Source organism: Cebidichthys violaceus, unplaced genomic scaffold (assembly GCF_023349555.1).
Source record: "Cebidichthys violaceus isolate CVI_PGR_0920_01 unplaced genomic scaffold, fCebVio1.0.p SCAF_85, whole genome shotgun sequence".
Classification (NCBI taxonomy): domain Eukaryota; kingdom Metazoa; phylum Chordata; class Actinopteri; order Perciformes; family Stichaeidae; genus Cebidichthys; species Cebidichthys violaceus.
The window spans coordinates 21236-47500 of NW_027176970.1; the positions used below are offsets into that span (position 1 = coordinate 21236).

At 41.9% G+C, this 26265-nt stretch overlaps 1 protein-coding gene across 1 annotated transcript in view; it reads left to right on the forward strand.

The window, feature by feature from the left end:
- The first annotated feature begins 17454 nt into the window (after positions 1-17454).
- Positions 17455-26265, forward strand: part of gabbr2 (gamma-aminobutyric acid (GABA) B receptor, 2) — a 165059-nt gene continuing 156248 nt past the window's right edge. Inside the window, exon 1 of the mRNA XM_068702495.1 lies at positions 17455-18443. Within this exon, the coding sequence (XP_068558596.1) occupies positions 18129-18443 (315 nt within the window). The 5' untranslated portion in view covers positions 17455-18128. The remainder of the gene's footprint in view (positions 18444-26265) is intronic.

Sequence of the window (26265 nt, forward strand, 5' to 3'; positions counted from 1 at the left end):
AGCGTTGCAGAGGGCTGTGATGCTGCTGTCTCCCGGAAGCGTCTCATCCTAATCTTCTGGGTGCTTCCCTGTGAGATAGGCAGTGCTGAATAGCGCTGTAAAATATCCTGAAATCCAGCAAACGCGCCCACGGAAACGCCGCATGTTGTTGCAATCTCGAGCACACAGTGTCGGCCTCGCGTTTGATCCTGTGTGGCATACATGCAGCACTACAGTCCCCAACACCCCCATATGTGTCTTTAATGATAATGCAAAATAAGGCTCCCTGTGGTGCAAGTCTTTGGAGATGCTCAGGCTTCAGTTGTCAGGGAGCGAAAGGTAGCATAGGAAGAAACAACACACACACACACACACACACACACACACACACACACACTGACAGGAGGCCATGTCTGTTTAGTTTATGTAATCCCCAATACTCAGAAGCAGCTCAGGAGCAGTGGCTGTTGGCTGCATACATTAGATGACACACTTTCACTTTCAGGAGGGACTCTAGACGGCTCAGTAAACATGTGAGGCCTAGATACAGAGATAGCGTTGCATTTCTTATGCACTGCGGCCGCCTGGCATCTGATTAGGTGGTCATGTAGTGAATAAAGCAGCGAGGCTTCCATGTAGTCACTCAGTCGCTAAATTATTTTAAATAAACATAACTATTCTGCAGTTCATCGGTCGTATCCGAGCGATATTGCAGTTTTCTCTGCTGGATCATGTCATTTCCATTCTGGCAGTTTTTTCCAGGAAGCGATGGAGAAACGGCAAGTAACTATGCCAGCTTTTTAACACTGCAGGCGTTTCAGAATTGTGAGTGCAGCTGTAAAGAGACAACATGACATGGATTTTGTTGTGAAGAAAACCAAGATAGACATAGCATCAGATAAGGTTAGACATTAATTTAAGGCTATTATGGTCCCACGAAAACATGCGACTGTAGAGCAGTGATGTGAAACACAAAAGTAAGAATAACACGGTAAGCATGGAATGAATAATCTTATACAAATGACGCACTCAGCTGGTTTCATAGACATTCCTTGACTTGAAGCCTTTTACAGTTGAAAGCCGCCTTCAGTGTAGGATCAGGCTGATCCACGTCAGGGAAACAGTGATACAACATCAAAGGCAGCCTTCTTGTTGCTCATTTGGCTTGAGTTACCCCTGCTGTTTTTTTTCAGTGGAGTTGGACCACACCAGAAACTGTCAAGGAACATCGTCTTGGCTTTCCAGAGTATGATTCAGCTGAGAACATCACAGATCATGAGAAAAATTGGATTTTTCACCTTCTGCACACAGTGTGTAGCTTGATGAAACAAGTAGATGGGAATATTTGTGTTTGATTATGAAAGTGATTGTGGATAATATCTCACCCTTTTCAATTACTGTCACTGTCAGAGTGTAGCAATAAATAAATGGACGGGCGCTCTGTTGCAGATTGAGGAGTTTGTTTTGTTGCTGATCATGATGTTATTCACAGATGAGATATGTTAAGGTTGCGTCAGTTTTTATTGGTGCTACCAATGATTTTGGTTTGTTTGTCAGTTCATCTCTTTGGTCCAGACTGAAATATCTCAGCAACTATTTGGTGGATTGCCATGAAATTGAGTACAGATATCCACGATGGTCAGAGAATAAATCCTGATGATTTTGGTGATCCCTGACTGTCCCTGTAGTTCCACCGGCAGGTCAAACTCACTTACCCTGAGTGTTATCTTAACATCTAATACTTAAAATGTGTGAGCAAAAATGGTGCCATAACTATTCTCTCCAGCATTATCATCCGGCCAAAATTTTATATTTGTCTAATTCGGGGTTGATACTGGTTTATGACAAAATACATGCAAAACTAGACATATCATTGGCGACTGGCTAAGTGGAGAGCAGTGCCATCCTTCAATCAGAGGATCGACGGTTCGATCCCCGGCTCCACTAGTCGCATGTCGATGTGTCCTTGAGCAAGACACTTAACCCCAAAATTGCTTCCATAGCTGTGCCTGGTGTATGAATGTGATAGAATCTGAATTGTAAGTCGCTTTGGATTAAAGCGTCTGCTAAATGACTGTATTGTGATATCAGCCTCAGCTGTACTTTGTGTTAAACAGTAATTAGCACATGTTAGCATGCTGCCAACACCCAAACTACGATGGTGAACGTGGTAAACATCATACGTGCTAAACATCTGCATGTTAGCATTGTTGTTGCAAACATGTCACCAGCAGCATCGCTGTGCCTCAGTACAGCATCTCAGAGATGCTTTTGGTGTTGTTACCCTCTATGTTTATATTACAGCATATTGTTTGACAGTTACTCAACACATTTATTTTCAAATGTGGATATATAATTAAAGGAAAATTAGTTCAGGAGCATCAAAAATTAGTTTGAGGTGTAACTTGCTCTTTCGTACATTTAAAATTGTTTAAATGACAATAAATTATAAAATGACGCCACTGGCTTTTGTGCACAAAATCTTGGTCGTTGCACCTGCACTTGGTGTAGAGCAACTTTTTTTTTTTTTATTCAGCTTAGTTTAGAAAATTGCTCATAATCAGTGGCCACTTTTTCTTCGTAGTAGGTGTTTGTAATCAAGGCTGATCATTATTTACAAGCAAGCAGTTTCTGTTGTGATTTTCAACTACTTGATCAACTGACCTTGTTGAACAATGTATAATCTATTTTCTTTGATTATGTTTTTATGCCAAAATCTAGTCTAAATAAAGGTAGTTGCAGGTGACACATTTGACTCTATATAGCTACATTTGGGAGTGCAGTTAAAAACATTTTCATGCTGGGTTCACAGATGAAATACACCAGAATTGCAGAGTGCATATCTTGCCATGATATTTACGGTGACACTGCTGATGTATATAATTATGACATGCATTTCCATGGTGAGATTGAGGAGGACATATCACACTTGTCCCACAGCGAATGGACATGGCAGAACCAGGAAATGTTGAGTATGTGTTATTTCTAATGTAATGTGATGACATGGATTGGGATTTAAATAGGAATCGAGACAACTCCCTGTGCTGTGTTTTCTTATTTTGTGCACACTATCCTCGTCACATTCACATTCTGATAGATGTTTCTCTACTGTGATTCTTTCATACTTTTATGCCGGATGCCATGTTGAAACTTATCTAAAAGCAAATCATATTTGGCAGAAATTATATACTCTGCTAAAGAGAACACCAGAGTCACATGGATTCACACTCCGGCAGACTGTGATTTTTCACAGCCTCCCCCAACATTGCCTACATTGACAGAATACCTCTTTAATGTGTTCTTACGAGATAAAATGCTTCCACAGGCGATTAACCATTCCACCCCACTCCCATTCATTTCACTTCATCAGATTACTTGATTGCTTGCTAAATGCACTGCCTCTAGCCCAAGGGAAATCTACTGTATGTATTTCCTTTGGACAAAATGAGATGTGGTTGATTTATTTTTCCTCGCACACTTGTGTTTTTAAGCCATTTGAGCAGCCTTACTTCAGTTCAGACAAGCGTACCTCAGGTTTTTAGATATTGTAAATCACTTCCAACACATATTTTATATTCAGGTCTAGGTAGTGGCCTAGAGCTGTTTTTGTGAGTAGGTTGTAACTAGCGGAATGGAAAAGTATCACTGGTAGTCTACAGATTATGTAGACTGAATTAAACAGTGAACCATGTCTCTGTTCCTCCTGCAATGGACCAAAAGCTTTCTAAAAGCTGCCAGCCTGACTCTTGCTACCTGCCTCACATACAGTACATGTGTTGAAGGAACAGCTTAACATTTTGGAAATATTTGTATTCACTTTCTCGCCGAGAGTTAGATGAAAAGATTGATACCACTCTCATATTTGTCTTTTATCTTTGAACAGAGCCAGGCTAGCTGTTTAACCCTGTTTTCAGTCTTTATGCTAAGCTAAGCTAACCAGCTCCTGGCTCCATCTTCATATTTAAAGTTACTGTCAGATCCTGCTGCAGTGAAAATGGATTTTGGTGCTTCAGAAACACTACCACTTTTGACCACAGGGACTGCCAAAGTCAATACAGAAGTTCCTACAAGTTCCTTGTAGTAGCTTTAACATTTAACTTTTTTAGACAGATATGAGAGTGGTTTCAAGTCAGAGCAACATAGACCATCCACTCCTGAGCAAAATCATTAACAGCCTAGGTGAAAGGCTATACTGGAAACTTCAAATACGTCAGAGGAATTTGTGGTTTTTAGTTCTTAATTTTAGCTGTTCAGAAATGGCTGAATGAAATCTTGTGGCCTGATGCTGTTTTCTCATCAATCTCCCAGGAGATGAAACAAGTCCCACACCTTGACATGCTGCTGATTTGGTGTGCTAAAGACGTTAACATTGCTTTTCACAGTGCATGATTAAATTGAATTCTGCCTTCTCTTGAGGGACTTTTTCACGGGGTAGTGACGCAGGTCAAATGAACAGATCCCTTGCTGGTGACAGGGTGCAGTCATGTGTGAATTAAACGCCTCGTCACTTTGCAGAGGAAATGTTAGCTGTGTAGTAAGTTAATTGTGGTGGTCTTCCACATTTACAATTTACACATGAGCATGCATGAGCCTGTACATCAAATACAACCCTGACACACCAGCCTCAGAAGTCTATTGTCCGTGCTTTATTTTACACAGCAGTGAGCTTGGGATTACTTCATTCTGAATGAAAAGATTTATTTTAAATATAATTTTCCTGCCAGAGAATTAACTGCTGTAGTCTATCAATTGTATGTGTTGAAGCAGCAGAAGCTGTGGATAAGAAAAAAGCAGCGAGAGTGAGGAAAAAAGCAGCGAGAAGCCGTCAAGTTTTAAGCTCAAGCATCTGAGAACCGGCTAATGTTCTTTTAAGAGAGAGGCAGCACTTAGAGTTCTTTAGCAGTCTCCAAGTCTGGGGAGAAGAAAAAAACATCCCTGCCTCTGCATAATTCATTACTATGTGATGATGATGTGCTTGGTCAGACAGACAACCAACTGGCAATGGAAATTTAACTTAGATTGATGCAGCATACACATGTATTAATCATGCAAGTCAGTGAACTGATGCCTTAACCATGTGTTGATAAAACAATATTAATCATGGGAAGTCTCTCGATGTGGTTACACTGCCTTAAACATTGTTTTGTACAAGTGGTTTTACTTTCTAAGTGAATACTAATGTAATAGAAGTTAGCTGACAAAAAAGAAATCTAAACACAATGGCCCATTCTAATTGTTTCTGAGGCTTTCAGACAAATCTCATGGCCTTTGTCAGGTGATGGAGTTGAACTGGGAAAGCTGACAAATAGATGTTCTTGAAAGCTTTTGAAACAGCAAGCACCCTGGACCTTGATAATTGGGATTTTGTCGAGCTGCTGTTGGGAAATGTGCTGATTCACTTTCTTCCAGAGAGTTAAATGAGAAGATTGATACCACTCTTAAACATAGAGGGAGACACTATCAATCTTTTCATCTAATTCTCTGCAAGGAAGAAAATAAGTGTACTTCCCAAAATGTAAAACTATTCCTTTAGGTAACCTTGTAGGTCAATATCGGCTTAAAGAAGATATTCTAAGAGATAATAGTGTTATTATAACGACTGACAGTGACACAGTCTTCAGGGCCCTGCATAAGGTATGATGAATAAACCCTAGTGATGATTGAAAGGTTACACGTTTCCCTAGGCAGCAGGGTATTCCTTTGCCACGCACACGGTGCCATCCTGGTTGGGCAGCAGAGCTCCAGTGAATGCCAGAGCATGGGGAGGTTCCGGCAGTGGGCCAAATCACTGACCTTTCCAGCGTGCCGATCGATAAGGCTCAACATCACAGGGCTCCGGAAATCTCTCAGCAGAGAGACCAGAAGCAGGAGACTCACACTGTCAGATGATGCTCTAATTGCTTGTGGTTGCTAACCTCACTTACTCATGCTGGGTGGATCTCAGTGGTATGATCCAGACCCCCCCCCCCCCTTGCCTCTAGGCCTTTCTTTAGAGTGTGGACCTACAAGTCAGTGGGGCTATAGGTCACATAGAGTGGCATCTACATACTGTACATAAAAATAACTCTAATACACTGCAATGAGTATAGTTATGTAAATATACTATGATGTACTTATATAGAACTGGGTCGCATTAGCCTCATGTAAATACTTTCTGTGGTAGAAATCTGTGGCATAACGTTGCATTCCGATATTGATATGATAAATGAAAAAGGAACCCAAAACATAAGCTTCCCAGGATAACAACATCTGCTAAATGCACAAAAGAAAATTGCATATGTCAGCCACCCTTTCACCCGGGAAAGCTAAACTGCCAGTGCTCACACTGTGCTGTATAAATACCCAGTGCTTTGAATAATAGTGCCCCAAAGTGACAGGTGAGCAATGCTCAGCGGGTAGCGGTATGGAAATGGTGCATGTAGGCCTGCGCTCGTTGAGCCCGCTCGCTGGTAATGAACCTGCAGACATGTGGAGGAGTGGCAGTGAGCAGGGCCAGCTCCTCTTACTGCCTAACGCTGCTTTCATCGCCCTGCTTTCATCAAGCTCAAGTGCCACAGCTATTAGACCTTTGTGCGATGTTGAAGGGGGGAGCTGAATGTGCCAGCACGGTTGGCTAGGTTACTTCCAAACTGCTTCCCACCGCAGCTCTTTGATTAACTACTCAAAATTATAATTACCATTAAGCAATAATGATTTCTTAAACATACTGCATGGATATACAGTATGAGGTCCCTTTTAAATTTCATTTTTTTTGGTGTTATATACTACAAATACTATAATTTTCCTCAAAACAGACAATCCAATTTACACATCCTCAATTGATTTATTTCAGTAATTTTCAACCAAATAACATGATGAGACTTAACAAGAAAACTACTTTTCACCCACTGTACATATTGGTACAGGTTTCTCATCTTTGGCAGTTACAGAGAAAGACATTTCCATTCTCTTCCCTTTGAATGGATTAAGTTGCTCACCACCTGTGGATGCTTTCACTTCAATTTATCTTGTCTTTGAGCTGTCTGTCTATTTTACTCTTTTTTTTCTCTCATTTTCTCTCATCATTGCATCTTTATGCCTCTTGATTTCTGAATCGGAATGGCATGGTTATGGTACACTGTTGTTACTTGTGGAGAATCAGAGATCATATCCATCTCTGGGGGGGTCTGCAGATCTTCTGCTGGATGCTGGAATAAGCGTTGACGGGTGTCAGCAGCGTGGCAGGAATAGTATGTAGTATTTGTCCTCTACCAACATGTTTCATGAAGCAAACACACAAAAGATGCCAGCGAAGACACGGAGACACAAACTATTGAGTGGAAGCAGCCAGAGGCGGACTATGAAGCGGCTGCCAGAGAGAAGCTGGTGAGTGAGTGGCAGGTGGCCTGGCCCCAGGGACTCCTAATGAAGAGAGTCTGCCAGCCTGCTCATCGATCCGGCCACATCAGCCGATCTGGCCGGATCGGGGGGGGGGGGCACCTGGGGCCACACACACAGAGGACAGGAACCTCATCAGGTGTGCGTGTGTGTGTGCTTGCATAGTGAGGGTAATGTTTGGAGATGTACAGTAGAGGTGAGTGATTTGTTTGTGCCTTAATGTGAAGGCAGAGAGTACTTTGATGCATTTATACACATACAGGACAAGATGTGTGGACTTGAGTGTGTGCATATAAGTGTCAGTTGTCTGTAATGCTGAACCTCTTCTTCGTCTTTTGGTACAGCACATTAAAAGACGAGGCAGAGGAGACAACAGCTGTCCGCCTGTCACATTGTAACACAGCATTTCTAAGCCACTGTCCAGCAAAATCGACTTACACACACAGACACACACACACACACACACACACATACACACACACACACACACACACACACACACACACACACACACACACACACACCTACACCTCTGCCATCACAGATGCTCCTTGAAGCTCATTATTTCTGGGACTGTCAACTCGTGGCTTGTTGTGCTGGTTGGGTAATGCATCTTAAGCCCGGCTATCAAATATGAATAAAGCACTGACTTCCTCATCTATCTTTCATGGCTTTCATTTGTTAAGCTATCTGCCTGCAAAAATATTTTGCATGTCCCCTTTCTGCTGTGAATGATGTGCTCAAGCAACGGTCGGCCTATTATAAAACTGAATAACATTCTGGTTCGTGTGAATATTATTGTTCAGGGGGGATTTAGTTAAAATATTTGTGTGAATGCTGTTTTACAATCATAACTGATATAAGAAATTTTCATTTCATGGCTTTTACGGCATCATGATTGAGACTGCATATGCAGGGCTGTGTTGGAGAGGGGGAGTTTATTGTGTATGTGCTAGTCTTTTTCAATTATCAGCGTTGTGTGTGTGTGTTAGTGTGCAGGCCCATGTGCTCAATTCTGTGTGTATGCACGTGTCTGGATGCATTTTCATCATTTCCCATGCATAAATGAGAGTTTATAAGAATACATACATTTTACATGGATTCTATATTTGAATGTGTTTGCACATACTTTTATATCCCCTCCATTTTATTGGCCTGACAGCTCTCTGAGGCCTGGCTTTGTGAGAACACTGTCTCTGTTCAGATCATAGTCTGTCCTGGATTTGCCAACGACACAGAAAATAATTCAGGGACTGAGCTGTTTTCTGCGCAAGTGTGCATGGACTTGACACCGCACTCCACAGTTCACATTGCTGAGCCATTAGGATGACGCCGTCAGCAATCCGCAAGCAATCCCTGATCAATACTCACGTTGGAGCTCAGAGAGGCCGGGCATCTCCTGTGTCCATTAGTGCAATCACCGGTGGAGAGAAACGGTATATCAACGAGTGTTCTTCATTCACCCTGTGGAGCCACCTTTATTAGAGCCACGCCAATCGGCTCACACATATATAAATCATCCAGTGGCTTTTAACGTCTTAAGAGCGCACACCTATTTTTCCTGGTGGATGGAAGGAGTTGTGTATAATTAATGTTGGTGGGGTGAGCTGAGGTGGGAGGTCTTGGAAAGCTGCCGCCAACCCCTTCCATCTCAGGGCACGTGCGCTGCGGGGCGACACACATGCGAATGAATCAACGTCTGTCATAAACTCGACCCGCAGAAATGCCTGGAGATTCTTTTTCTGCAACTTATTCTTCATCTCTCCATCTTATTTCCCCTCAATTCCGCCTTTGAACTTTTTTACTCTCTCTGCCCTTGGCCCTATCTTCTTTTCACTCTCTTGAAAGTGTATTATCCCTTTGAGCAACAGTTTGAACAAGATTTTCTATGCAGCAGAATGGCCATGCATGTGATGAGTGTGTGTCTGTGTGTATGTGTATGTGTGTGTTTGTGTGTGCCTGTGATCATGTACGTCTGTGTAAGTCAGTATGCTGCCGCTTGCTTTTGTGTGTACATAGGCTATAACTGCATACCCACTAATTAGAGTGACAGTTTTTATTAATAGTGTAGGGCTAATATGCGATAGCGTGACTCCAGCTTTTCCACTAGCTCGTTTACCCTGCTCTTTTGACACCCCAGGCCCTAATTATGGAGCTTACGATCTGACATCCGACCGCGAAAACAGAGACGACACATTGACATATTGTCACTTCCGACTTTAGACTGAATCCCTTCAAACCTGAGGTTACTATGTATTCCACAGACTTTCTCCATCTTGTCTGTCCACCTCTGAGCACATCTGAATACTGCGTAGAGCCCAAATTATGAAACAGCATCATCTTAAATCCCAAAATGTTTGAAATTAATTCAATTGATTCAAGATTTCTAAGTCTCAGATTATGCATGCATATAATTCTGCATGTCAAGGGTGATTAATCAGTCTCGCAAAACAATCACACCACAGCCGACAGTGGTTAGCTTTCAGTGTGTATTATCACTAAAATTGAGGTTGATATTTTTACAGATGTTGCAATATTAGGTGGGGGGAAGTATACAGCCAGTATGAATCAGACACAGCATGCACTTCTTTCTGGTATACGATGATTTTTTTTATATGATCAAAAAGAACAACAGACACAAATCCTTGCGTGGATCACACATGCATATGGTAAATACGTTTTCTCACAAATCAATTGTACACCACTATGCCACACAAAATGTTTTAAGGAAATATCTATCTACGCATGTATCTACATTTCCCTGACAAACACACACACATTCTGAGCATGTGCTCTGTTTTAATCTTGTTATATTCAACCTGCAGGCATGTGGAATTGCTGCTAAAATGATCAGCCTCACTATAGAGCAGCTGTGCTGCAGCTGACGTTGAAAACATTCATTGTAAGTGTGATTATGTAAGACATAGTTCTTGCTATTACTAAGACTTGACAGTAATCAAAATAGTGTCCTCCCACAGCACAGCCGCAGCCAAAGCTCTTTTGAAGGCAGTGGCCTACTTTACACAGTCTCTTCTCATATTCTTGATTTAATTTCAGAATGGAATAAGAAGGGCTATGATAACCTCTTCTGACCAGGACAAATGTAGCATGTCCATTTAAGATTATCTTTCTAGGGTGCACAGCAGAGGACATCCCTTAAATCAGAAACATGCAGTGAGCATTTTCTGTCCACTCTGACACAATAGTTGGCCTGGGAATCCTGGGAAGGCTTACTCCCCTGCTGTGGTGCAGTCAGATTCATTTCTATTTGCCGTAGTTGTTGTCTGTCTTTCCACAAACCATGGTTTGTGCTTTTTTTGCATTTGACACTTTTGAAATGATAATTACATTCATACAAGTCACAGCTAAACATCCGTTTTCCCCTAAAAAACACCCTGGGGTGCCCTGGTAGCTCACCGGGTTAGACCGCAGTGGCATGGGTTCAAGTGCGGCCCAAGGCCCTTTGCTGCATGTCATGCGCTCTATCTCACCCTGCCTTTCCTGTCTGTCTCACTATAAATAAAGCAGAATAAATAATAGTAAATAATATTGTGATCAATATGTATTATTATAATAAATAATAAAGCAAAACTAATAAAAAAGAGGTAAATACCAGTCACACTCTGAGAATCCCTGTAGCTCATAGTCAGGAACAATACGTTGCTGTTTTAAATGCATTTCCAGATTCCTAGAAGACTTTATCTAGTGTGAATGTCAACATATTACATTTTCATCAAAATAAAGAAAATGTTATTTGTTACCCAAGTTGTGCATTAATAATATGAACTGTTATAAAACCAGTATATATATATATATATATATATATATATATATATATATATATATATATATATATATATATATATATATATATATATAAGTAACAACTAAAGTAACGTTACAATCATCCTGAAGACTCTGAAGAGGAAGAGAAGGCTGTAATAAATGTCAACCATTAGTCCATAAACTAGCTTTTGTAATGTTCGAGTCTCGAGGATTCGCCGACATGGATAGTCACTTCCGGTGAATATATTCGTTTTTTGGAGAAGAAAAGCGTTAAAAATCTGTCATCCGCCAGTAAACGTCTTCTTTATTCTAACTTTGGTCTCAGATGGATTGAAGAGTCTTCGAACAGTGCGGACGTGTCTTCTAAACAGAGGTAGTGTTCACGTTCCGTGTTGTTTTTTAAAGTTTGGTTTGGATTCGTCAGATCAACGTTAAGGGTAACTAACGTTAGTAGTTAGCCGGTGAACAGTGAACGTAAGAGGCACAAACTGGAGCTGACTTTATCAGCGAGATAAGGCATCGGTTACTATAACTGTAACGTTAGCTCTGCTTGTTTATTTAGGCTAATTTGGTTTGACAAATGAGTCAGCTTCAGTAGTAAATATTATGCTAATTGTTGCTACACAGTTTTATCTAAGCAATTAGCTATATTTCCAAGCAACTTTCCCCCTTTCATCGATGTTATGTTATGTGTAATTGTAAAGGTGCCTCTAAAACTCTTTGAGTGGTACCAGGTAAAGATGCGCGTGCTAGTCTTTCACTGCCTCAAAGTGGAATAGCAGCAGCACCCACTGATGTTGTTGAATATAAATATCATGTTTATTGTCCCAAAATAATAATAGTGGTATGTACAAAATGGACTGACGTTCAATACAAACAACCATGTTATTACCCATGCCACTGTATATGAAAACAGGGGGGCCCTACACATTCATGGTGGTCCCACACAGGTGTTTTCACTTAATTTCCCTGATTAGCACTACGTTCACATACTTATTCTTTTTACTTGTATTGCATACTGCAGCTACCCTTACAAACTATGTACTGTTGCATACGGTATGCATTTAATTGGGACATGTACTACGTCCTCAGAACATGGCACCTTGAACTTTTGCCTCTTGTTGTTATATCTGCTGCACAGAGGATTGTGGGTCAGAATGGGCAAACAGTCATGCTGGCTTACATACTGCAAAGTGCAACTGGATGCAGTAAGACATCCTGGTATGTTTGGAATACTGCATTTGACATACTATGTGTTGGGGCATCCTAAATCCTTTTCTGGCATACTAAGTAGTCTGTGTTTTGAAATACACCAATACATCAGGACAAATCTTTGACTCGAAGGAATACTTCACCCTTAAAATTACCATTTGTATGTCAATTACTCACCCCTTGTTACCTTGAATTCTTGAGAAAACTTAGTTTTTCTGGCATGCCTCCACGGTGAACGGAGAATCCAAAAATGGAGTTGAGACGGTAGTGAAGGACGCAAAAAAAAGGAAATAAACATAGCCTCCATTTACCTCTGTTCATCAAAGATTTACTCCCTTTTTTGATTCTTTGTTCACCATGGAGGCGTTTGAGAAAAACTAAGTTTTCTTCAAGAATTCAAGGTAACACATGCTGAGTAATTGATACAAATAGTAATTTTGTGGGTGAAGTTTTCCTTTAGGGGGGTCAACTTTTTTCTTTCTTATTGGTTCGTTGATTTTGGTAACTCTCTCTACTTGTTGGCCTGGTTCCTTTTCATCCCAACATCCTCCAGAGCCTGTAGGAAGGCTGCGTCCTGATTTCAAACCTCATCACTACAGTGTTTTACGTGTTATAACTGTAGTTGGTCTTGTATTTGCAGATAGCCAGTGAATGGTGAAATGGTGGAGGTGTGAGGAACTTACTCGTTTCTCTTCTTGTGCATTTCAAGGTGAGTTCCTTTTCATAAATATGTTCTTTTAGTTATTAAAGAGTCTGCGTGCCATGAGTCTAATCCACTGTATAATTCATAGTTGTAATAATTCCGTTGCATTGCCATGACCTCCAGTTGCAGTCGAATAAAACATCCAGTAAAGCAAGATAAATGTTGAGGCGTAATATCCCACAGATGTTGCAGAATGGTTTAGACTTAGAAGTTTGACTAGTAAACTTCTCACCAGTTCTGTCCGTGGTCAGTGTCAAAATGAGAAGCACAAACTTCTTCACATCGCAACTAAAAAATTCTCATTAACAAGTTTCAGTGTCAAGCAACACAAACAGAGGCCAATCACAGGCATTCCTCTTCTTCCTTATCTCAATGGGAAAATGTCCTCGTTGACAGTCTGCAGGGTTCGCATATTTTCCCAGCTCATAAAACATGCATTCTCCTCCGCCATGCGTGGAACACAAGAATCGCTCCTCAACTCGTTGGTATGCATGGAATTCGCAGGACTTTGACTCCAGATTCTAAAACCAATTATTGAAATAGCTGCCACTGTAAGTGGCAGGGCAAGCGTGTCGAGAACAAGGGAAAGAAGCATCTCAGATATTCATAATAGAATGTTCCCTTCTGTGTAGTACAGTTACTTGTCTGCGCCATTTCAAGATACAGTTCGTTGTCCTTCGTTTGGGGTTTTGAGATCAGTCATGTGTGAGATAACTGAACTAAGGTGTTGATCTGGGATAAGTGAAAACCTATTCCAGCCCCTTAATCTGTGTGTGGCTTTGTGCTAAACCAAACATTCATCTTATAATGTGCAAGTTGAAAGTGATACCAAATCGTCTTGATGGCAGAACAGCATAATGGCCCACTGCGGCTAAATAGTGAATCAGTGATGGTATGGATGGATAAATGGGCAAATCTTTCCATCTCTTCTCCACACACAGACTCCAGAAGTATTAATCACAACAGCAGAGTGGTCTGATTAGGTGTAGGCATAAGAGCAAACAAAAATACACACAAGAAAGTGCCATAAAGTTTATGAATTATCCCAACAGTTACCTGCTCATTTTGTAAACTAGTTACAAAAGATTAACGTGGATATTCCATTGGTGAGCCCAAGCATCTGAGCAATGACATATGATTGGAAATATCATTTTTAATTCAACCTATTCTGAATACCAGACATTTAAAATTCATAGAGCATCTTGTGGCGTATTGTCAGGGTTTTGGTGAGGGATGTCCTCAGGCCACCCCATTAATCTCTATTAAACAGAGCCATGTCAGCCAGCGCTCTCTCTCTCTCTCTCTCTCTCTCTCTCTCTCTCTCTCTCTCTCTCTCTCTCTCTCTCTCTCTCTCTCTCTCTCTCTCTCTGTGTTTGTGTGTGTGTGTGTTGGATTGGATGATGCACTTGTGAGTCTTTTCTGCATTGAGTGGTGTTGAGAGGTGTTTGGCAGTATAGTTGCTTAACACTTGGTCATTCTTCAGTCTGTTTCTGAATGGTTGCTAAGACCATCTAAATAAGAAGACAAAATAATTTGACATAGTCACATAAACACATTCACGCTACTTGAAAAGCGGTTGTGTGATTTGCATCGTCACTGAGCATGGTCATAATATATAATTCCATCTCTGATTGCTCAAGTAGCAACATCTGCATATAATTATTTTACCGCATGCCCCTCATACCACACAAGTATGCTCAAATTAGTGGTGATATATTGGCTTGACATCTCATTTAGTGAGGACGGGCAGATTGCAGAGCCATGATTGAATGCTTAATGAATGATTCATAATCTGAAATGAAATGGACATTTTAATTTGGGCATTTGCAACAATCATTTGCTGGACACGTACCATTTCTACATTGGAAAAAACACCCAAACGGTGTCAATTTAGAGGTGTTCCTTGATTCCTTTCATTTCCTTGAGACCTGAAAATATCTGTAGGGGCTGTTTATGATACAAACCATAGTATTTGCTTATAATTTTTGAGCTCTTCATTGCCAGTTGAATTATAGTTTCCTCACCTTGCATTCAAGCAAGTTTAATTTGCTGTTTGATGCTGTGACTGTCTCCTAGCCCACACCGTTTGTACTTTACCACATATTGCTAACTGGCTGCTGTCTTGATGTTGGGGGACATGTTTTGAGCAGGGAGGGATGTTGTCTTGTGCGAAACAAACAGATGGGATGAAAACTTGACCTACTTCCTCATCTGGACCAGAAGGATGACTAAGAGGAAAGAGAAATAGAGCTGTGTGATGAATTTTATTGTGTGGATGAATACATGCATGAAATACAACGTTTTGTTTTTGATCTGCTTCATTGTTTTATTTTAGCATTTTGCTCACTTTACTTCCACACTGTTTGCACTTTCACTTTGATTGTGGCGAACTTTCCTTGCCTTGTTAATTGTGTCAAATACATTAGGAACCATGACTTCACAGATCAAAACGTGGATCAAGGCAATAATCAATCAGAAATAACAAGATCCTTCCCATATTGGGTTTCGGAGTTAAGATGTCTGATTTGGGAACATCTTTTAAATAAAGGATGTGCTTGTCAGAGAGAGAGAGAGAGAGAGAAAGACCTAGATATTTCAGAACTCCTCTAGTTCTTCAGTGTGTTGTTTGCATGGAGCTGCTTGGCCTTGTGATAAATGACCTGTGTTTTAAGATGTCAGGAGGGTCGGCTCTGCCACATCAATCAGGACCACTTTATGCTTTAAACCCCTAATGAAGAGTGAGGAAATTGATTGCGTTAGCAGAGGGGCGGATATCAACTTGTGTTTAGGTTTACTATGCAGAGGTTGTTTCATAATGCATTTTCTGATAGCAGCAAGCCCTACAGAGTGATTGCATCTGCAAACCTTGAAAGGGTGTATTTTAATAGCACTGCATATGCTGCCATTACCCACCATAATGACAAAACATTATAGTTGTCAATATTATATTTGAAATTGAAGAGCAACCTGTGCTGAACTTTGGACCTCAAGTTTATATCGTTTAATATTTTGGCGTGGGCGATTGACACATGTATCCACAGTGATCATAACAAGGCGATCGTTATGATCTGCGCCATGTTCATCCTCATCCTGAATGGGCTGAAAAACCCATTACACGCCCATTTGGGCTTTCATTTAGACTCTTTTTAAACGAACCACCTTGACGCTGATTGTAGGTGTGCACGTGATATAATTGCGTATAGTCAAACTGAATGTGCCTCTGTTTTACAGTTGATGACTTGAAAGGGTTTGGTCTATTTATCCCACATGTGCAGAACAGTTACCCCCTGGCATCATATTATGTTCGCCTCCCACGCCTGTTTAACGATGCCACGTATTGTGTTGCATACTATTGAAATAATTGCCTGTTTTTTGGACCTCGGGGGCCTAAAGGAAGAGGTAATCCTTTAACAAGAATAATAATGTGTATACCCCGCCTTGGGGAAAGCACAGGTAATGTGCTAATGTACACATGTCAACGGGAGCGGATGACAGGTTCAACTGCGCCGCTGCGGAGTGGCGCTCCCGTGAGCGGTACAGCACCGCGGACAGCGCAGAGGCTTCTCAGACAGTTCGCTGTCCGTGGTTCTGAAATTCAGCTGAATTCGTGGCTCAGAATCCAGTGTTTTTCCACACATTTTCAGATTTTTGCAGTGGACCTAAATCAATTGTATACAGCCTCTCCTAGCTCCAGTATTACGTTATTTTGCTCGGACCCACCTCAAACAGGGGATGTCTGAACTTAACTTCACAATCTGCTTTTTGGCACGTTTTGCTTAACTGCTTTTCTAGATGGCATTGTTTATTACCACTGAATCAAAGCACATGCAAAATGCCCCAATCCCGTCTTGTATGTTCCTGTCAAATATATATAATATAGGTTCCGAATATTTATATATTCTGTATTGAGTCTCACACAGCCAGCTATTATGTCTTATCATGCTCAAAGAAAGTTCGGCAGGTACACTGCAGCAGGTACGTCTACACGGGGAATCAAAGCCCATGCTGCCTGTACCATCTCACCATCGCTTAGGATATGCATGTATAACGAGCCACTACAAATACAGCTCTAAGAAGTGGTTTGTTTGTGTATGACGTGCAACACAACAGTACTATACACGTGTATATATAGCTCTATATATTTTTACTAGCCTGCTCCGTGCATGTCTGAAACGTCGTCTGCCTGCTGTAACATAAAAGCCCAGTAAATCACCCTCGGCTGTCAAGCCGCTGATGAGTCTGCTCTGCATAAAGCCCATGCAGCCTTTCCACCAGGCTGTTGTACCCCCTCCCTCCCTCCCTCGTTTCCTCTCCTCCTCCTCCACATTCAGTGCTCCCTCTTGCGCGCACGGTGTGCAGCAGCAGCGGCTTCAGCGCTTCTCTGACGCACCATCGGAGATGAGCATCCCAGTCCCACAGGCTGTCAAGGGAGACTCTCTCGACATCTCCGCCTCGGACCTTTGCGATCAAGCTTTCAACATCATCCTGTTTGTTTTTAGTCGTTTTTTTCCCGTACCGCTTCGTTGTCTCGTAGCTTGTCATATTACGCATTTGGCAGGGGTGCCCACAGCCAGCTCTTGGCTTGGAATTTACTTCAGAGGTGATTTTTGTATCCGCAGCTACTGTCAACGAGAGAGTGATTGATTCCCGTCTGCACGTACTGGGGGTCTTCTCCTTGTTCGGGGCATCCTTCAGAACATTCTTGTGCTTCTCAGATAAGTGGTTCAAGTTAAAGGTGAAAGGGGGGGTTGAAATATAAGGCTGTTTTGACTGGAGATCATTTGGATGACGGACACCGAAAGACAATAACGCGAATCTCTGCGCCCTTGGAATATTCTCACAGAGGCACTGTTAGAGTAGAAATACATTTTTTTTTCCTCACTTTGCAGTCATAATCTATACGACGAGTTTGCCCACTGCAGGGGCTGCTGCGGCTTTCGCGTCTGCTCTGTTTTGAAATACGATTTACTTGACGGGCGGGCGTCTAAGCATCCCGGACGAGCTCGAATTTGCGATGCCCAAACAGTGAGGGGTACGGTGGGATCGCATTTGGTCACCCTTGCACGGTAGCATGGCTCCAGCCCGGAGGGACTGCAGCGGCTGGGAGATGCTCCTCCCGACGGGATGCCTGCTCCTCTCCGTTTTGCTATTTCACCCTGCCCTGGCCAAGGTGTGTAACGACCGCACCAAACACGGACAGGACAACAGCTGGTTCGCCAGGGACGGTGAAAACTTGCCCATTATGGTTCTTATGCCCATGAACGAGTCGGCCCTGATGAGCAGCATCAGCCAGGGGATCGAGCCGGCGGTCCAACTGGCCATCCAGCACATACGGGAGTCCAGGAATTACTCGTTCTCACTCATCACCAAAATCTATGACACCGAGGTAAACCTGCAGACTAAATCCTTCCACTAAGCTGCTGCTGTTGGTCTCTGACTTGTTTAAAACACTTGTATATAGCTTGTGTGTGTGTGTGTGTGTGCCCGTGTGTGTGCGCGCGCGCTTTTAAATGTGAACGTGTGTATGGCGCGCACTCTGCCCTGCAGCGCTCCACACATTGTGCGTCCAAGGGGAAACGCTGGTTCTGTTATGTTCGATATATGTGCAGCCTCGTTGTCGATACGCATGTTTTTCATTGCGCAGAAGTCAACTGCTTTCTCTTTTTTCCCCTCCCCCTAAATGACAACACGTTGTTAACACCTTATCTTCGCCTATCTCGCTGCTGTCGCCTGTCGTTGATGGTGCATTTTATTTGTAACCCGACATCATAAGGCACTGCATCACCCGGGCTCTCCAAAATCACTCTCTCGTGCTCTCCCTATAGTGGTCGTTTACCGCAAACTCCGGATGACACATAATGTCAAGGCTGTCTGATGTTACAAATGTCATTCATCCCCGTCGCCCAATTGGATTAAAATTAAAACTCTGCCTTCTGTCTCTTTGTTATCCTCACTTTATAAGATGTGTGTCTGACTGAAGATGGCTTTGCGCTATAAATATTTTTGGTCACGAATCAGTGTATCTTTTAACGATTCAAAGGCTGCTTCTCATCGTGCCTGAAGATGGCAGTAATTGGGTGTACGATTTCTTCAGACTCCTTGCACCCTTGTCAGCAACTGCATCTCACTGCCTACTAGCTGCAAATTAACATCTGTTTATTTACAATAACATCAATAATATACCACTTAAAATCCTTGAAGGTTAGTCATCACTCAATCTCTGCGTGATTTGGCATTGTAGGTATGCACTGGCTAGTTTACACTATTACATTATTTGAATCAGCCAGCAGTCCTAATAGTGGCCTTTAGTGATTGAGGGGCTTTTGAGGACACAATGCCGTTGAGGAGTTTAAAGCTGCTGCATCATAGAGTTGCCATGCCAACACGCAAGGATGTTGACAGTTTGACATTATCTGTTTAACAATTCAGCAACTCTTTTGTAATGCTAATATGACATTGACTTGCTACTTAAATAAATTGACACTATAGAATAAAAAAACTATTTATAATTTATATTATAATCTCCCGTTGATCCAAATCTTTTGGTTTTCCTGTCTAGCAATTATTCAGTATAGTGTATGTGCACAGGTGTGTGTGTGTGTGTGTGTGTGTGCAAGAGCACACAAATCTCTGTTGACAGAGGTAAGCCCTCACAGGCTGCATGCGCTCAGACCATGGGATTAATATGCTCTTATGAGAGTTATGATTTTTTCTCTTTCTACTAAGAGAGAAAGATGAGCTGCAAGCATGAGGTCGGTGGGCCAGCCTGACATCCGCTCGCTGGTAGTGTTTAATAGCGATGCCAGCTTTCTGATACCGACAATCAATGGGAACTCATGAGAACAGTGTCATTTTATGACTTTGTGGTCTATTACACTGTGGCACAGCCAGTCCCATGGTATTTGACATTTTGTTTTGTATACAGGCCAGCTGAAAATGCAAGCTCTGATCATGGTTTTGGAAATGTGAAATTAAAAATATTAGACCCCTGCACTAAAACCTCCAGTGGTCCCCTCAATAACAAATACAGATACAAGCTGAAATAAACAGTCAACACTCTTCCTTTTTCATTAGATAGATATGTATTTCATAGATATGTATTTGTTAAAGCACGAGAGAGCCTGGTTGCTGTGGCTTTAATAACTCTAAGAAGAAAATGCTCTGCCAACAACAGTATTTACAAGCCATTGGAAATCATCTGGCACATCCTGGCATGGTTAGAGTCAACAATATACCACAGAAAGCACTGTGAAGTGCAAATGGAAGTATATTACTGCAGCTGAATATTGTTATTATATATTTACAGAAAATATGAAAGAGTCAGAGACTTTAACGGGCGAAACATGACTTCAATAACATCTTAAGACATGAGAACCTATTATTGTTTGTTCATATCAAGTGAAACAGTCTGAAGTGTTTGTAGTGTCTCAACACTCATGAGCATTTGCATGTGGATAAGACTTTTGCCCAGGACAGAGTTATTGCTGTGATGTTGACTATATTGCTTTTGGAGCCTCTGACATGTTTATATGAGCACCAATGTGAAGTGATGGCTGTGTTATGAACAATTTATCATACAGTGTTCATTATGCATTTATTGACAAATAACCCTTTACTCACATGTGAATAAAAGTCCTGAACACACACACACACACACACACACATTGACAGGCACACAGCTTCCCTACATACCACATGCTTATGTCAGAAAACAATGCATGCATCAGTGCGTTTGTTGCATCTGGCCAAGTGTGTGTCTGTACTGTTTGTACACACATGTGGATGTGTATGTGGAGGCACCGGGATTTAGCCTGGCAGATGTAAGTAATCAGTCCCTGAGCAGCGGCTCTTTATCCCTTTATCCCTGTTGGTGGAGCCATGGGTAGACTGAGCAGGCCCAGTCCATCCCCTGGTGGTGTGGAGCTGGGTGGTGGTGGTGCTGATGATGGTGATGTTGAGGCACTGGGGGGCTGTCCAACACTAAATGGCCTGAATGCTGAGGCTGTGCTTCTAGAGTTGGGGATAGATGGTTGCTGCAGGATTAAAGAAGCAGTTACTAGAGGAGGAGCAGATGTCCTAATAGAGAATGCCTGGAGATCTAATGCAGGCTGCTGTGGAACCAGTTTGATCAGGCCAAAGCTAGATTCCTAAGATAATGTTTCAACAATGAAGGCACTGTGACAGGCGGAGGCAAATGCAGATGATAATACATCTTTGCTTTAAACCCGGGGCATTGCAGGTAAAAGAAGCAGGATGGATTATATCGACTGGGAGGCTTAATGCTGGAGCAGGAGTTGGTCCTCCACCGCAGCTCTAGATGTGTGAGTGTGGGTTTTAGTGTAACCGAGGAATGATACTGTAACTCTGCAGGCTTAGGGGATCAAAGCTTTGGAGAGGACAGGCGGGACTGGAAGAGGATGGAAGGGAGACTTTGGGCAGTGAGAGCGTTCTAGGCTAAGCTACGCTAGTTCACCCGACCGGCTTTGGATGTGTGACAGGCCCTCGAGAGCAGCCACTCAGGGAAAGATCACTTCTTTTAAACAGAATAGTTAACAAGGTTCTGTGAGTAGTGGAATTCATTTTTGTGTTTTCTTCAGCTATGGAAAAACACATCAATAGATACAAACTAATTAGAGAAATCAATATCAATGAATGTGAATGGATTCATACACACATTTCATTCCATAAAGGTTTGCTCTTCCTTTGTACTGTGTAGTATAGCACAGCAATAGTGATACTCTGTAGGGATTCTGTTGTGAAGACAGGTCTGTTAATGTTGTTAATGCTGGACTGAGTCACAAGAACTGTTTGAGGATAATGAGATAACATTGTGAAACAGGCCTGCTGCATCACAGATTGGGGAGAAAAGAGGACGGAGAAAGTCTAAATCCTTTCATTCGGCCGTCTGGAGGCATAACAGACTTATATAATTTCACCCATTAGAGCTGTCACTTTTAAAGAAAAATCAAGTTCGAACAAACGAGAACTAACATGTAAATCATTCATTATTACTGCAGGCAGTTGTGTTTTGTAAAGGCAGCGGCAGTAAGATCATTTTCCTACATTCAAGCGATTGTTTTCAATGTAATTCTTTTCCGTAAAATGACATCTCTACCACCCGAACATCTGCAGTGATCCAACACCTTTTGTTGTCAGTTGTGGAATAGGAAATTATATTTGAAGGTGAAAACTCTCATCTAAGGTAAAAATTTGATATCCTGAAATCCTCTTTTCTGTGATATTTTGTACTTTAATTAATGTGTTTTTAAGGGGATGTGCCATCATGTTTCCTATATTCTGGCAGTCGGAGAAGAGTGAACACATGTATTTTTAAAGGCAAATCAATACAACCGCCAAGACACAGAGTCTGCAGTTGGAGATCAGATCTTGCCCATGGACAGTTCCACACAGGTATTCATAGTATATGATTGTCCATTCATGCAATGCTATGGGCCTCCTGAGACTATGTTAGCAGCGGCCTATGTTCAGAGATACTGCACACAGACTGCCTCTCCTCTAGATGCAAAATGTCACATTTGTGCTCATGCTGGCAAGCCTGAAACCACCGTACAGTACACTCGTTCACAGGAGGAAGAGCACCCCCCCCCAAGCGCATGTAAGGCGTTCTGTCATTTTGTCAGAAGAAGTTACGTTTTCAGTGAAAAAGGTTTACCATAATGGATGTTACGATGCTGCAAAGCATAGGTCTTGAGTCTAAACGAGCTGGTTCAGATTTGAGGAGAATTTGCTTTAGCAAAGTCTCATTTCTTTATGGTTTACGGCCTTTATATATTTTACTGATCTCACTGATTCACACGCTGTAACTCACCTTTGAGCTTTTGCGTAAAACCATCTGACATAGGCCAAATGAAGCAGCGCCTCAGGACATCCTGTATGTCAGGGTCTCATATTGTATGCCACATATTATCTTAATATCTGACATCCATTCAGCGCTGAGGCGGTGACCCTGGGGGTCAACAAAGATTGCCTGTCACTGCTCCTAGGAGAGGGCGAATATTCAGGGATTGTAAGGAAAAGCAGCCTGTGACAGCCTGGGTACTCTCTAGGCAGAAAGTGCTGAGTGTGGCTGTATCCACTGACCCGACACAGATAGTGGGGATCAATGTGCAGCCGCCCTTCTCATAGAACGAACAGGATCTCAGGGGAGAATCAGAGAGAGAGGCGAGAGAGAAAGAAATGTGTATGGCTATGAGATGGAGATCCCGAAATAGGATTATATCATCTTCTGTGCAGGAAGAGGAAATGGTCAGCCTCTTAATTCTTATTGGATCATAATGTGATGCCATTTGTGTTTCTGTGAGGCTATATAGTTTAATGGCCATGTAAAAAAAATAAAAAAGCAATTACTGCATGCAATGAGGTATGCATATTAGATCAGTTAAAGGACCCAAGATATTGTGTTGTTGTGTCAGTGATATCATTTTTTATATTATTCAACTTTTTTTCACTCTGATTCAAGCAGAATTAGAGACAGATGGGTCACAGTCTAATAAAGATACTAAATGCGAGCTGTAATTGCTGACCTTTTGTCTCAGTCAGGCTGCCAGTGGCCTGGAGGGCTCGAGGAAGACGACCATAAACGTGAACTTTCCCGGTTAAAAGTGTCTCTAATGTGCCCTGAAGCTGGCTTTATAACAGATAGTATGACACTCAAGCCCACGCATAACATGGCACATACATGAATGGAAGTATATACACATGCTGTATGTTTTTATACACACCACTGCACACAGACCTGTCTCCTCCCTTCACACACACACACACACACACACACACACACACACACAGAGCACATACACTCCCACATATGGTCATGGCTGTTTTCAATTGGCAGGCCTGCAGCACCGCCTGAGGTCAGGACAATGTGGTCATTTGAGCAGTTATACATGAAGTGTTTTTCAGTTCCAATAAGAATCACACCACAATCAAATTGCTTTTATACAACATCAATAACTCCATCCATCCTCCCCTCACTACAGGGAGTAGTCAAAAACCCTAACCTCACTAAAAACAATTTTCATCAATCATCTGAAACCTGTGTAACACGCCAAGAAACATTGATGTCTTTCTGTATCATGCATTTAAATGTTTTATTTCCTTATCTCATTCCTTCCATCTTTTCTTGTGCACTATGACTCTTTAATTTAATTTGTTAAAGGAATTTGAAATACATCTAATGTTCACTATGGAAAATTGTGAATTGAAGAAAAGTTCACATCAAGGCAATATACAACTGACCTAAGAAGCTTTTTTTTTCTCATGGACTTTGTGCAGTCTCGCAAGCGTTCAGAACCAGTTGTTCCTTGTGTCCATCTCTTGTCCACCATCCCTTGTTAACCTTGATAGACCTGGCCTCGTAACCACTCTTTCCTGTTGATCCCAGAGGTTTGTCCTGAAGCTTACAAAAAGAAATAAGTATAATTTGACTGCTCTTCTCTGGTACATTACTCCACACTGACCACAGGCCAACAGCTTCTTGCTAATGTGTTAATAACACAATGCCTTGTTTGATATAATATTGGTATTCGGAGCACTGAAATTCAAAATGTGAGTTCAAGTGTGACAAAAACAAATTAGCCTTCTGGCTTTCTCCACCCTGCACCTTGCATTTGCCTGGAGTAGATTACAGTATGTTTGACTGAATCTCTTGTTTATGCGAGTATGTTGCTAATTCGGTAGAGCAAGAGAGAGGTTTTGGCATTATCTCATGTCTGTGCAGTCACCCCACAGGGCCCGATGTGCTGACCAAGTCAAGGGCTAATCGCATGAGAGAGGCAACGGCTGAATTCAATTTCAAAAGCACCTCAGGCAAGTCCTGTTGGTTGCTTGCAAAGCAGTCGAAATGTACGTTTGTGCATGAGTGCTGCTGGAGGTTGAGAAAGACCGGAAAACGCTCCGTGCCCTGGATGTGTGTGTGCAGGGTACTGAATATCTAAGTGGTTGGTGAATGTGATTCTTGGAGAAGGACCCAATCACCCCACACTGATATTGTTAAAAATCAAGCAATTAGACGGGTGTCTCCTTCTGAAATTTCAACCAAGAATGCTGTGGCTGAAGGTGTCACTGTCATTACTGCACATCTTTTTTGCTGTCATTATACTTAGATGCATTCTAGCAGTGTGCCTCAGCTGAAAGAATTAATACAGTATCTAAAACTCCACATATGTTTACCCCAAATTCATTGCATTTTAATTACAAACAGGCAAAACACTCGTGTAGGAAAAGGCTTTATGATAATCAATTATGTTCTTCAAATGAAATTTTCATTGTCAAATTGTAATCTTCCTTTCTTTGTGCCATCGTATTGTGTTTGCCCAGCAGATGCTATGATGAGACATCTGTTAGCATGCCCCCTCCTCGTCTTTTTCTTTCTTTTCTCTTAGACTCTACTGTCATTTAGATGCACAGTGACTCTAAAAGGTGGTGAAACAGGCATCTGGCTGCCATTTACATAAAAAAAACCTGTTTCTCTGATCTCCGATTTACATGTCTGTGGTGCTGAAGCAGGGAGGCATGGAGGCGGGGTGAAAGGATGGATGAAGAGGTGGGGGAGGCAGAAAATGGGGACTTTTGGAGGACGAGATAGGGGAGGTTTAGAGGGGAGAGATGGAATGCGAGGCAGATAAACTGTAGAGAAAAACACAAAAAATGCAACTTAAAAGTTGCGATGGATGAGAGCTGGGATGAGGATGAAAATCTCTCATCCTTATTCAGTACTCTTGCAAATACTGAGAAGATGGCTGCTGCCATGTTGAGTGCAATACTAAGTCAGTCAGTCAGTCAGTCCGTCTGTCTGGCTTGCACATCTATAAAGCTGCCATTGATCCATAGCCAAGCCATTTGCACAGACAATTAACTCAGTGAATGTTTATCTGCTGCAAACTACTTAAAAAATCACTAATTTTGACTTCCAAATATGGTGTAGGTTTTAGAAAACTTTCAGTTTTTTTAATTTTGGTTGGAAGTGGTTTCAGAATTAAGTCTGCACAATCAATCGAATATTAATCACTGTCACGATTTTGGCTTCACTCGACTAAATGAATGTGATCAATAGCGACATTGACGTTTAAAATGTGTGCTCCACTCTTTCCAAACTAACAGGCAGTCACTAGCAGGGTGATATATCATATTTTGATGAGCGTGCACCCTGCAGCATATGAAAAAGTTTCCTAAATGTTGCGGGTGCA